Source organism: Myotis yumanensis, unplaced genomic scaffold (genome assembly GCF_028538775.1).
Source record: "Myotis yumanensis isolate MYYU_CA2020_CCGP unplaced genomic scaffold, mMyoYum1.0.hap1 SCAF_10, whole genome shotgun sequence".
NCBI lineage: Eukaryota > Metazoa > Chordata > Mammalia > Chiroptera > Vespertilionidae > Myotis > Myotis yumanensis.
Window position 1 is genome coordinate 5,743,740 of NW_027223761.1, and position 13,948 is coordinate 5,757,687.

General features: G+C 55.2%; 1 protein-coding gene across 1 annotated transcript; it reads right to left on the minus strand.

Moving 5' to 3' along the window:
- Positions 1-5,387: 5,387 nt before the first annotated feature.
- On the minus strand, positions 5,388-13,124 carry GAL3ST3 (galactose-3-O-sulfotransferase 3). Its single transcript, XM_070426442.1, is given in 5 exon segments — positions 5,388-6,961; positions 6,963-7,160; positions 7,162-7,237; positions 9,523-9,759; positions 12,977-13,124. Coding segments are annotated over 4 exon segments (1,299 nt in total). The 5' UTR covers positions 9,648-9,759; positions 12,977-13,124; the 3' UTR covers positions 5,388-6,061.
- Between the last annotated feature and the right edge of the window lie 824 nt (positions 13,125-13,948).

A 13,948-nucleotide genomic window follows, 5' to 3' on the forward strand; every position in this document is an offset into this window, starting at 1 on the left:
CAGTCAGGGCACGTGCCCCGGGTTGCGGGTTTGATCCCCAGTGTGGGGTGTGCAGGAGGCAGCTGATCGATGATCCTCTCTCATCATTGATGTTTCTATTTCTCTCTTTCCGTCTCCCTTCCTCTCTGAAACAATAACAATTAAAAAAAAAAAAAAAACACAGGAAGATATCTGACATTCCCAAGAATCTGGTCCCCTAGGAACTTTCCTGATATGGCAGGCCCTTGAACTTGCACAGCGTTCATCTCTGACTTTGGCACACATATGTCTAAGCCACCTACGATGCTTGCTGTTTCCTGCTCACAGAGTTCAGTTAGCATCATGGCATCAATTGAATGTATCAGCATAGTGTTCTCTGTGTGGTTAAGACGATCATGACTCTGGACCTTGCAGTTTGCAGAAGAGTTTCAAAACCCGGGGCAAGGCAGTAAAGACTTGTAAATGCAAACGGAGTGTAATTTCCCATACTCGTGGGCATGTAAGAGAAAACATGAGTTCAAGAGCCGCACACCAGTCGCTGGGGTTTATATTAATTTTCTCCAGTAATGATCAAACCCAGAACTGTGGCTGTGATTGGCCTCAGCACATCATTAAGTTTCCTTTTTCGCCCGCAAAAAGGTGAGTTACGAGGGTATGTGGCTGAAATTGCTACCCTTGCATCCTCACGTCCTGGATGGAGGCGCTCACCTCTGCAGTTTCTACAGGGTTCTGGTATTGCTTTTGGTTTGTAACTTGGTGGGAGTGGGAGGACAATTCCAGGGATTTCCACTTGGGGAGGATTCTGCCAGCTACTGAGTACTCATCTCCCAGTGAATTCTGGGATGGGGGAAATAACCACAGCACAAGTCTGAGGGCCTCCGGAGTGTGGACTTTCATCGCTAACAGTCTCGGATGCTAATTGGCCTCCATGGGTATGATATTCAAGTTAACATCTGGAGCTGCAGGGGATTTGCCCAGTGTCCTTTTAGCTAAACTGAAACCATGTTTCCCAGAATTCTCTTCCCTGTGGTCCTGACTTAGCGAGGGCCACAGGTGACATTTTGTGCAAGATTTGGAGAGTGGACATGAAACAGGAGTTGTATCCCTTTCCGCTAGGAAGGTGGGCGCAGGGCCACCAGGAGCAGTTGCAGCTCACCCACGGAGACCCTAACTTGCTAGCTCACCCTGTTGTGGGGGGGGGGGGGGGGGGGGGGGCGGGGGCGGGCAGCAGCTGGGTCCGCCGCTCCTCCAGCTTTCACCAGATCCTCCAGTTTCTGTCACTCCTATTCCAGGTGTATGCTTAGCTCTTTGAGAGTGTGCCAGCTCCTCCTGAAGGGCCAAATAGTAAACATTTTAGGCTTTGGAGGCTAGACAGCCTTCACTGCAGCTGCTCAACTCTGCTATTGTAGCACAAAATGCCTCAGAACAATAAGCAAAATGAATGAGTGTGGCTGTGTTCCAATAAATCTTGATTAAAAACTGGTGGTGGGCCAGATTTGGCTTGTAGTTTGTTGATCCCTGGTCTAGGGGAACAACAAAACAATAGGTCAATCTCTGATTTGCAGTGTTTGAAGATCTGTAGTGTAGCTACTCCCATCATGGCTGATTGCATGTTGCCAATGTAAGGCCACTGAACGCTGTCTGTATGAGATGTGTGTCAGTAGCACACCATTCCACAAGATTTGCCCAGATACATACAATAGATATAGATATGCTTAAGATATAAATAATAGTAAAATCTAGTAAGCTAATTAGAAAGTAATGAATTATGAGCATTTATTACCTTTGTTGTTGCTATAATGGATTTAATGGTCAGTTTACATAATTTCATTTACATGACCTTTCATTTAATGTTTCATGTAATTTCATTGTGTTCAACCACTGGCTGATAAAATTCAGCTTTCAGGAAAATGGTGGGTAACCCAGTGTGGCTGGGGGACAATGGAGGTGCAGCTGAAAGGTTATTTTTTTTGGGGGGGGGGTCAGGCTACGATGGGCCCTGTGGGCCTGGCAAGGAGGGCGGTGTTTCAACAAGGGGAGTGAGAGGATCAGGTGGCTTCAGCAGGGTCACTCTGCACACGGAGAGACTGGGTTTGTGTGGGGAGCCTGAGGCAGTAGGTCAGTTAGGAGGCTGCTGTTGTAACCGGAGGAGAAACTGATGGCTGGGACTAAGGCAGACTTTGTGGGAAAGAGAGGTGGCAGATGGCAGTTATTCGGACGGTACAGGACACGGTGACGCCGGGGAAAGGGTGAGGGAGACATCGAAGAGACACCAAGAATTGGGGCCTGAGTATCTGCTTGAATTGGGGTGCCAGTACCCGAGACAGAGCTGGGAGACACAGGTGGGATAGGACCCAGGATCTTGCCTCTTGTGGCTCCAGTGCATGGGAGTGTCCCTCACTCCTGCCTCTGGCCTGGCTCTAGGCCACCCCTGGAAGCCACACACCCTCTCTGGAACTCAGTCCCCCCATTTGTAATGGGGTACTGGACTGTGACTCCAGTGCCCGGCCAGTGTTGTGAAAACCCCATGAAATTGGGATGGGGGTGGAGGAGGCTGTTCCTGTCCTCTTGCTCTCCAGTCCCCTTTCCACTCCACTAGCTTCTCCTGGGAAGCTGCCCAACTGTGTTGGCAGATGGCCACCTTCCTCTCTGTGCCCTGCCTTCTTCCTCCCACTCAAGCCCAGGGGCTGATCTAAGAAGGCTCTTTAATAATGAGCCTGCAGGGATTGCTGGGTGTGTGAGAGCGGCCGAGACAATATATCCCAGGGCTGGAAACTGGGGCTTGGGAGCCCCAGCGCTCTGCTCTGCCTCTGTCCTAGCGCGGCTTCTCCCAGCTGGGTAAGCCTGGGCACTTCACCGTTTTTGTACCTCAGTTTCCCCTTCTGTGAAAGAGGTACAAGAATAACACTTATTTCACCAGTTGTAAGAATGAAGTTAAAATATATAAAGCACATAGAAAAGCAGCCAGCACCTAGCAGTGCTCAGTAAACATTAGCTGGTGCCACTGCTCTTGTCAATGCGCCTTCTCCCCCGCAGCATTTGCACTTTATTAAAGGCCTTTCTCCTGCCAACTCAGGGACTTCCCATCGTCTCAACCAAGGTCCCTACCTCGGGTGCTGCTGGGTCAGGGATGAGCTGCAGATGGGCTGATGGTGACCCCCTCTGCCTGGGGACAGCCGGGCTTTCCCTGCTGGTCATCTCCGGCCATTCCATTTACTCCAGTGTCCATGCGAACAACCCGAAGTTCTAAGCATGACATTCAAGGCCGTTCACAACCTGATGTCAGTGCTTCTCTCTGGAGTACCCTCCCTGTCCCTGTTCTCAGCTCGGGTATCCTTCCTCCAGGGAGCCTCTTCAGACACCCCTATCCTCCTCTCTGCTCCAACCTCACTCTGCACATCCTTTCTATGACCATCAACATCAAGACTGCTGCTTGCTCCCACAACGCCTTTGGGTGAGAAAAGGCACCTTTTACTTCAAATGCTTTCTTCTACCTGCTGGGAAACTTTTACTAGAAGAATTGATGTGCCCGCCAGTAGCATCTACAATGTGGAGGGTGTCAGTCCTGGAGGAACCTGACAACATCAGAGCTTTGGGAACATTTCCATGTGCCAGGCACTGTGCTGGGCGCCTCATATCAAATACTGTTCACTCCCCGCCAGGGGAATGGTTCATCTCAAAGGCTAAGACCAAAGTCATGCAACCAGTAAGTGGCACAGCCAGAGTTGGGGCTCCAAAGCACCTATGGAGCAACGGCCTCCATCGAGCCCTCACGCCGGCTGCTACTTGTATATCTGCCCAGAGGTCGGTGTGAGCTCCTCCAGCAGCGACCACATTTCACCTGCTGCCAAAGCTCTGGGACCCTGTAGGGTGGGCACAGGGTGAGCAGCGTCACGTGTGTCGATGGAAGGAGCCTCTTTGCAGAGCATTGGGGTCCCAGGGGCTAGAGCTCTTCCCCTGGGATGTGGCTGAAGCTGGAGAGTTTGGACCGAGGTGTCCCAGGGGCCCCTTGCTCAGCACTGAAGGCTAACATTCAATTCCGGCGCTTACTCAGGGTCTGTCCTTGCTCCTACGTCAAAGGAGAAACCGCCTCCCAGGTCCTGATGCTCCCAGTTAGTCCCTGGATCCAGATTTTTCTGAGTCCAGAGTCGTGCTCTCTGCTAAAATGGGGCAGGTTTATAAAGGAGCCCACGTGCCAGAGGGTCAGGGAGGAGCCTGCAACTGAGGTACATGCCCCTTGACTGGAATTGAACCGGGACCCTTCGGTCCACAGGCTGACGCTCTATCCCTGAGTGTGACCCTAAGTGTCACATAACCTTTCCAAGTCTCAGTTCCCCTCACCCATGAAATGGTACCTATCTCATCCTATATAATAAAAGCCTAATATGCTAAGTGTCCAGTCGTCCAGTTGGCCATTCAACCAATCAAAGCGTAATATGCTAATAATATGCTAAGGCCACTCAACTGCTCGCTATGACATGCACTGACCACCAGGGAGCAGATGCTCTGACCAGTAGGTTAGCTTGCTGCTGGGGTCCAGCCAATCTGAACTGAGTGAGATGGGTTGGACATGCCCTGGAGCCCTCCCCGTGGTCCCTCCCTGCTGGCCAACCTCCCACATCCCTCCCGGCCCCAATCATGCATCGGTGGGCTCACTGCTGGCAAGCACAGTGGCAGTGGTGGTAGCCTCTCCTGCCTCTGCAGCAGTGCTAAGATGTCCGACTGCCGGCTGAGGCCCCACTACCCACGGGAAGCAGGCCTAAGACGGCAGTCGGACATCTGCTGATGGCTCTTGGACTGTGAGAGGGCACAGGCCAGGCTGAGGACCCCCCGCCAGTGCACGAATTTCATGCACTGGGCCTCTAGTAATATATATATATAAATCCCTTAAACAGTGGCTGGCACATAGTAGACCATGTTAGCTATGCTTACTTGTCCAGATACGTCAGTGTAACTGTCCATTGTAAAGTAGAAAAGAAAGTAACAGAAAAAGTCCTGATTCTCTGCTAGTTTTAAGAGAGGTGTCATTTGAAGGTGCTGAACGCCTTGCTATACTAAAGGACATTAGGGGCAGGGAATGGTCCTCATTTACGTCAGGATTGTCTCTCCTTGTGGGAAGGAAGGCCGGTGGTAAAGGCAGCGACTCAAAAAGAGGAGGTGAAATTTCTGAGTTCAGCACCTCCCTACCTGGAAAGATCCTCCTTCTGGCCTCCACTCTGCCCAAGGAGCTGCTGTTTGGCTCTACACCCCCCCCCCCCCCCCCCCCCCCCCCCCCCCGTCCTTCCTCTTAGGTAACTGTCTGCTCCAGTTTCAGCGTCTCCCCATGAGCCCCATAAGGAGAAGGGCTCTAGCTGGCTTGTTCACCCTGCGTCCCTGTTCGAGATGATGCCCAATAAATGTCGCTGAATTGAATGAAAATGATTTACATTTTCTCAAAGGAAATGAGTGGGCTGAGGTGGCGCAGTCAATCAAGGGTGAGCCTCTGGGAAGAGCAGGGGAGGAGCCCGAGGCGGGTCCTGAACCTCCTGGTGACCACAGCTACCCTTGGGCACCTGCCTCAGCAAAGGTGGGGAATCTGGCTTTCAATGACTGCCATCTAACCTGCACATTTGAGAGATATTTTTATTAAAAAAACCAAAACAAAACAAAAAGCCCAACCCAAGAACTCTTGGTTCTGGGAGTCTGGGAGCAGCTTAGGTCTGTGGTGAGAGTGGAACCTGGAAGACAGATAGTGTGGGGACCTCTGGCCCCTGTGAGAAGCAGGGCCTCCGGGAGGCCGGCAGCGCAGCTCCTCGCTGCAGCCCGGGCCCACCTGCCTGGAAACTGGCAGAGGTCTCAGCCCAGCCATGCGGAGGGCAGCTCCGGGCAGGTCTCAAACCTCCAGCTCGGAAGGAGGGGCCGGGGCTCCACCGGGCCTATCAGCTCCCTCCTGGAGGAGGGGGTTCAGCCCACCCCAGGGAGGCGGGCTCAGACAGGCTCCCCCGCCCCAGTACAGCGTGGGGCTTAAGCCCCTCGGAGGAAGGGGTCCTGATGCGGCAGGACCTAGAGGTAGCCCCCAGCCCCAAGGCCTGACTCCCAGAGCTCAGTGGCCTTGGGGGCCGCGGGGCAGCGCCCGGATGGGCCGAGGCGGCGGGGGATTGTCCAGGACGGGTGCGGGCCGGGTCCGCACACCCAGCCGGCGCTTCTGCTTGCGCAGCAGGTAGTTGGAGTACTGGACCTCGGGCATGGCCAGCTTGAGGCAGGCCTCGGTGGCCGGGCCAGCGCCCCCGCCGGGCAGGTCGTAGCCCATGATGTCCACCTTGCGGCTGGGCTGCCAGGGCTGCAGCTGCTTGGTGCGGATCTGCGCCGCCGGCCGCAGCACCGGCTCGTCGCCGAAGCAGCGCCGCAGCAGGCGCTCGCGGGCCTCGCGCAGCTCGCGCGCCTCGCGCTCCACGCACGCTCGGCCGGCCCGCGCCACGCGGCGCCAGAAGGTGGCGTTGAAGTGGTCGTAGAGGCCGGCGTCCAGCGCGTTCCAGGCGCGCGCGGCCCGCGCCAGCGCCTCGGGGATGGCGGCCAGGCGCGAGCCGGCGGCGCGCGCGTTGAGCTTGGCGTAGAGCACGTCGTCCAGGTCCCAGGCCAGCAGGCGCCGCAGCAGCACGAGCGACTCGTCGAAGTACTCGGCGATCATGACCAGCGAGAAGACCTCCTCCACCTGGCGGATGAGGCCCGCCAGGTAGGCGGGGTCGTCGCGCGGGCTGCGCTCGTGGTCGCCGCCCAGGTCGTAGGCCAGCGTGTTGTGCGCGAACATGGCGAAGTGCTCGCCCGCGCGGTAGTAGGCCTGGGGCGCGCGCAGGAAGGCCTCGAGGGACGCGTTGGGCACGCGCCGGAAGGCCGGGCAGTACTGGTTGTAGTAGGTGAAGAGGGACTCGAACATGGCCGCGGGCTCCCGCAGGATGGTCACGTAGACGGTGCCCGGCGGCATGAGGCCCTCGAGCTCCGCGCGGGTCGAAGCGCAGGTGGCTGGCCAGCACGTGCGGCGGGCGCGTGGCCGGGTGCACGAAGTGCGCCGAGAAGTTGCGCGGGTAGCAGAACTGGTGCTCGCACCGCGGGTGCGGCAGGGCCACCGTCAGGTTGTGGCGCTCGGCGAAGCGGAACAGGATGTTCTGCACCGTGGTGCCCGCCGTCTTGTGCGTCTTCAGGAAGGGCCACGGTCATGTGCTTGGGGCGCGGTGGGGAGTCCTGCAGAGGCGGGCAGCTCAGAGGGAACAGCCTGGGGTACCTGCAGGGTCCAGGGAGGGGTTCGGGGAGGAGGGTGTGAGAGGCTGTGAGCCCTGCCCCTGCCCGAGGATGGTTGGGGTGGGTTACAGAGCAGCCCGTTTTGGGCTTTACCCACAGAGCAGTAGAGGGATATGGTAGGCAGCCTCTAAGATGACCCACGTGATCCCTGCTGGCCTCCTGGTATTCATGCTGTTGTGTATTTCCTTCCCCTTGAGTATGGGTGGGGCTTATTGATGTCTCTAAGGAATAGAATAGGGCAGAAATGATGGATGTCACTTGTGAGATTGCACTATAAAAAGACTATGGCTTCTATCTTGGTGTCTTATCTAGGACAACCCCTGTAGGTGAGCAAGCTGCCATCCTATGAGCCACCCTATGGGGAGGCATCCCATGGCAACAGTTACTAAGGAACTGGGTCTTCACTCCATCACCTTGCTTGAGGAACTGAAGTCTGTCAACAACCACATGCGTGAGCTTGGAAGGGGAGCCCGTCCAATCAGACCTTCAGATGAGACTGCAGCCCCATGAGAGAGCTTGAGCCGAGGTACCCAGCTAAGCCCCACCTGGGTTCCTGACCCACAGAAGTGAAATAATACATGTTTGATGTGCTCAGCTGCTAAGTTTTGAGGTAATTTGGTTACACAGAAATAGATAACTAATAGAGGGAGAATGGTCCTTGGAGATCCTTGAGGAATTCCACTCTAAAGATGTAGAAACGGAGGTTTAGAAGAAAAACGTCATTTACATAAGTCTGGCAACCCAGATAAAGTCGCCAAGTCCTCTTGCTCTCTCTTGTTTTTCACTTTTTCTTTTTCACTGGCTCCTCACCTTGTGGATGAGAGGCAAGGGCTTTGAGGCAAACCATTTTCCATGTGATTCTGTTAAGACCTCTGGAGCTTTATTCATTCATTCGACTAATATTTTTTTTAGTCATCTCCTATGTGCCAGGCACTGTTCTAGACTCAAGAAATATGATAGCATAGAGAACAGATAACAATCCTAGCCTTCATGAAGCTTTCATTTGTTTCCCTGATCCTGAAAGGCTGTTTGGGCTTACAGGTAAACTGGTGAGATCTTTTCAGACTTTGAGTCACTCTCCTGTTTCTTTTCTACCACCCTAGTCATAATGGAATGAGGAAACACTAAGCAGCTTTGAGAACACCATTGAGATTTCCTATCTGTGGCTGATTTGGGTTCAGGATAATGTCTACACAGACGCCCTTTTAAAGACCAGCAAATCACGGGGTTGGGCCCACTCACATCATTCTCCTGGGCAGACCATGCAGAAAATGGGGAAGTTGAGGCTCTGAGGGGTGCAGGTATTTGTTGGGTTCACACGTGAGCCAGGAGTAGGGCCAGGGCTCCTATTAGTCACATGGTATCCTGTGTCGGGGTGACTAGCTGGGTCACACATACCATCATTTCTATTTTACAGATGAGGGAACGGGCTCAGAGAAGTGAGAGGACTTGCCCAGCACAGCAGAAGTAGTGAGAAGTTGTTTGCAGTCCTTTGGGGAGGCACTGGATTTGGACTGGATTAGAGTCCCAGTTTAGTCACTGACTCACTCTGACTTTGAGCAAGTCACTCCCATTTCAATGAAGATCAATCCATGCCCTGGGAGGTTGTGTGGATCTAAAGAGATGTATGGTGCCCGGCCAGCGTGGCTCATTGAGCATCGACCTATGAACCAGGAGGTTATGGTTGGATTCCTGATCAGGGCACATGCCCAGGAGTGGGCTTGATCCCCAGTGTGTGGCATGTGGGAGGCAGCCGATCAATGATTCTCTCTCATCATTGATGTTTCTATATCTCTCTCCCTCTCCCTTCAGCTCTGAAATAAATATAAATATATATATTTTTAAAAATAAAGAGATGTGTGGAAAGCACTTCAGGATAGAGCAGTGATGGTGAACCTATGACACGTGTGTCAGAGGTGACATGCAAACTCATTTTTTTGGTTGATTTTTCTTTGTTAAATGGCATTTAAATATATAAAATAAATATCAAAAATATAAATCTTTGTTTTACTATGGTTGCAAATATCAAAAAATTTCTATATGTGACACGGCACCAGAGTTAAGTTAGGGTTTTTCAAAATGCTGACACACCAAGCTCAAAAGGTTCGCCATCACTGGGATAGAGGGAAGGAACGAAGCCCAACAGAAGACAGACTTCTGGCAGGTGTAAGGAATGGGAAGAAGGTTCTGGTGTTAACCAGGCAGCTGGCCCCCTGAATACCCCAACTGCCCTGGGCCCCGCCCCTCACCGAGGCCCCTACCCCTTACCAGCTGAGTTGTGCACCCTGGTGGATGAGGAGGCTCAAGGTGCTGCACCCTAGCACCAGCAGCAGGATTTTCCTGCGGCTCATCATCTTGGTGGCCTGCTGCAGGCGTTGGAGGATGGGTGGCATGATGGCGTACCCACCCCTGGACTAGCCAGGGTCTTGCTATCCAGGACACCCGCTGCTGGCACTCATGGGGGCTCCTGAGGCTCTGGTAGCAGGGCCAGTGTTCCGGAGAGGCCTGGCAGGGGAAGAAGGCAAACAGGTTTGCAGTGGGCAGAGGAGATGGGCTCTCAGCCCCAGCGGAGTGCTGCAAAGGAGAGCTCCCAAGAGTGGGGTGAGCAGAGAGGCCAGGGAAGATCAGATTCCTGCCTCCCGTCACCAAGACCCTATCTCCACACGGCTCCAGATAACTTAGCCTTGGGTGGAATTACAGGCTCTGGGGTGTGGCCAGCCCTTCAGGCTATAGCCACTCCCTTAAGCCCTGTCTCTGCTTCTCTCTGTGCCCCCAATTCCTCTTTGTCTCGTGGCCATTTGTATCTGTCTCCCCAGTAGACTTGCCTTGGCACCGTGGCTTGGCTCAGGTCACAGAAGTCTCAACTCAAGGTTTCCCCTCCTTCCCTGATGGCTTCGGCCAAGGGTTGGTCTTGACCCCCAGAAACTGAGCTCCTCAGAAACACTGACCAAACCTTCACCTTCTCAAGTCTCTGACACAGGGACTTACTGTTTGTACTATGCTATTATATACTTAATCCTGTTTAATCACCTCAACCCTAACATATTATTCCCACTATATAGACAAGGAAACCGAGGCTCTAAAAATGAAGCCCCTAGTCTGGGCCACAGAGCTGGTATTAGCAGAATCCGGGATCAGACCTGCTCTTTCTGGCTCCAGAGTCCATACCCTTAGATAGGTGTGCTGCTTCCAAAAAGAACTGGTTTCCCCAGCCTGCCCTGAACTCTGGCACTTCTGCCCGCTTCTGAGCCCTGAGCCCTCCCACCTGGGCTCCTGCTCTGAGGGTTCAAGACCAATAAATCCATGAGGGACTTGAAATCCTGGAACCCTACCTGGATTCCATCCCCAGACACCTGAAACCCTGGCCACCCCATCAGCTTCCTCTACAGTGAGAGGCAGTGGATGGCAGCTTGGGCATGGGGCAGGGTGTGGGGATGCAGAGGGGCTCCTGCTCATTGCCCTGCTGAGAATCTCCTGGAGGTGGGCCTGCATTCCAGGTGAGTGACAGGTGTGAGAGCCAGAGGAGCCTGGTTTCCGGCCAGTCACCCACACATGAATGCTTTGGCTCAAGGGCAGCACAGCCCTTGGCAACTCCAGTGGAAAGTCGGCTTCAGTAGCAATGCCTGTCAGGTAGGGTGGGGTCTCTGCCCCAGCGGCCTCGTCTCCAGGTTCTGGTTCAGCTTCAGCCTCATAAACCCTCCTCTCCAAAAGGGAGGGGGAGCCTGGAACCTTGCGGGCATGTGCATGTGTGGAACTAGGACACCTGAGTCCCAGGAGGGGTGAGGTAATGTGAAAACTCTTTTGACCATCACCTTTCCTGGGGGCCCTGGGCTTGGCTTCCAGCCCCTCTTCTTCCCCCCACACAATTAATCCTGGATTACACTGAAACCTGATGGGCTAGAAAGATGTCTGGTTATGCCTTTCCCTTCCTTCCGGGCCCCAGCACCTTGTCTCCTCCATCAGCTTGCAGACAGACTTAATCCACCTGGAGCCAAGGGTGGTGAAGGGTCCAGCCACAGAGGACAACCAAGGAGCAAGTCCACCCCCACCCCCTGCTGGGGCAGAGGAGGGCTGGCTCTGTCTGGGTGGGCAACCTTCAGGAGGAAGTCAGAGCCAGTGGCCCTCGCAGGATGGAGGCCTTCCCTTTGTCATTTATCCTGCCTAGAGGACTTGGTGGCCAGGCAGGAGTTCCCCAAAGGGGCAAAGTGAGGGCCCAGCCTACTCCCATCTTTGCTAAACTCCTTGAAACCACCCTATTTTTCAGAGGACTCTGGGTCAGCCAAACATGTCAAGCCTGGAGGGAGCTGTGGTGGAATTTTCTCTGGGAGATGCTTCAACCAGGTCACACAGAGAGGGCGATGGGCTGCTTGGTGGCTCCCTCCATGCCATTCCCCTTAGCCCCGGGGAGCCAGCCAGCCAGACCCTATGTGAGGCTCACTTGGAACCGGCCATCATGAGCACAAGAATTCCCCAGGCATGAGTTTCTGCTTGGCCACCATCGATGACAGAATGCTCATAACCTTCAGGTACAGCCTGGTCCATTTCTGAGCAGCGCTGGCTGTTCAGAAGTTCTCTCTGGGATAGCTAGGATCCTCACTTGTCCCCTTCCACCTTCCGCTCTGCATGTGGCCAGTGCTGCCCTCCTAGACCACACAGACCACTTTTCTCCATGACACCTGCAGGTGTTTGAAATCAGTACCCCTGTCTCCTTGGGGTGGGCACTCAGCCAGGATAAACATTCCAGTTCCCAAGAGAGTGCAGCCTCCCTTCCCGTAGCAAGTTCAATCCTTGGTGCCTCTGCTGGAGACGGAGTCAGCGTCCGGACACCCAGGAGGGGCTGTCCGCTTCTGTGGGCTCCAGGCTGGTGTGGGGAGGGTCTGCTGGGGCCAGGCCCCTCATAGGCTTCAAACTACTTCCCGGCTTCCCTTCTGTCTTCTTCATGGAGAGTTTCCCTCAGCCACACCAGACAGGCCAGGGTGCCCGACCTCATCAGAATATCAGGGCTAATTTTAGTCAGCACAACCTACCTCAGGCTGCTGCAAATTGCTTTCCCTTCTCCAGGGAACCAAAGAAGAAATGGAATAGCTAGCCAGAGCTCTGCAAACTGGCCTGGGTGCCCACCCACTCCCAAGTGAGCCCTCCTCTCTCCTCCAAGCTCTAGGGCCAACCGTGGTGCATTTAGAGGAGGAGGGCGCCCTGGCCTGGACCACCCAGACCTGAGGACCTGACCTTTGGCTGACCTGGAGACTCCATCCTCACTTGGGGATGGCACAGTCCAGTAAACAGTTTCTCCCTAGAGAGAAGGGCCAAAGGCTAAGGAGGCTGCAAACGAGTGTCCCAGGAGATCACGTATCTTTCCACCTCCCTCTCCTTCCTTTTTCCTCCGCCTGCACCGGCTCCCTCCAGCCCCCTTTCCCTGTCCCCAACGTCATCCCTGTCTCCGAATTCCCCTCCCCTGCTCGCTCCATCACCATCTACCTCCCCCACCTCCATTCCCTCAGTTTCATCCCAACCTCCCCAGGGATCTGTCACCCGCATCTGCTCGTAGGGGACAGGCCAGATTCGCCCTCTCGCCCAGTCCTCTCCCGCTCCCCACACACGCGCCCCTCCTCATGCTCTCAGGGCTCTGCGCCCCTAGGACACGCTCCCGCCCATCCTGCGCCCCCCGTCCGGGACCGGTCCACCCCTCCTCCCCGCCCAGGTTGGCTACCGCAGTACTCACGCGCGGGCTCTGCCTCCGTCCCAGGTGGCGGGTGGTCGCCGCCTCCCAACCCTTTTCCTGAAATCCGCTGCGGGTCCGAGGGCGCCGGGGCCCTGCGCACCGAGCACCCGTCGCTCGCCTCTCCGCGCCTGGATGGGATCAGGTGGCGGCGTCCGCCGGGCTTCTCGGCTCACGGCTCTGCCCGCTGCCCGCCCCCCATCGCATACTGGAGGCGGGGCGGGGGCGGGGGCCCAGCGGCAGAGCTGGGGAGGAGGAGGGGAAGGGGAGTGAGAAGAGGAGGGGGCAGCCCTGACTCCGAGGCTGCCGATGAACATTTTCCGGGCGGCATCTTCTGATGCGGGCATCTTTCCCTGGCAACCTTGCTGAGTCCGGACACCAAGGTGGCCAGCTCCTTGCCTCACTTACAGAAGGGGACATTTAGGTTCGGAAAGTATCTGGATACTGTGGCATTGCTGGACATTCCTGGGCTCCACTGGTCAACCTTGGGCTGGAGCATCCTGGGGTGTGTGTGTGTGTGTGTGTGTGAGAGACACAGGTACATTTACAGGCGCCCACATGCTCCCTCCCTCCTCTCCTTCTCCTCTTTCCACCTCCAGATAAGAAGCATAGTTGCATAGAAGCATAGTCTGGCCCCATCTGCCCTCATACCCCTGGGAACCCTTTTCCTCTAGCCCTGGAAGCAGCCCTTGCTGCTGACCCACTCCCACCCTCCACCAGGACCCAGACCCACTCACTCCTGACCAGAGCCTTAGTGGATGGGAGTTGTTCTGAGCCCGCAGAGGTGGTACATGTGAAGATGATACTTGTGAGCTCCTGTGTGTGTGTGTAGGGGGGGGGGGGGAATAGTCTTGAATTTTCTACTGCCGTTCCAGGAGCTAGGCAGCAGCACCTCCCAAAGTCTCCCCAGACACCAAGGGCCACACACGTAGTTCTCTGGCTCTCAGAGTCCTGGAGCCCTGCTTTCTCCTGCCC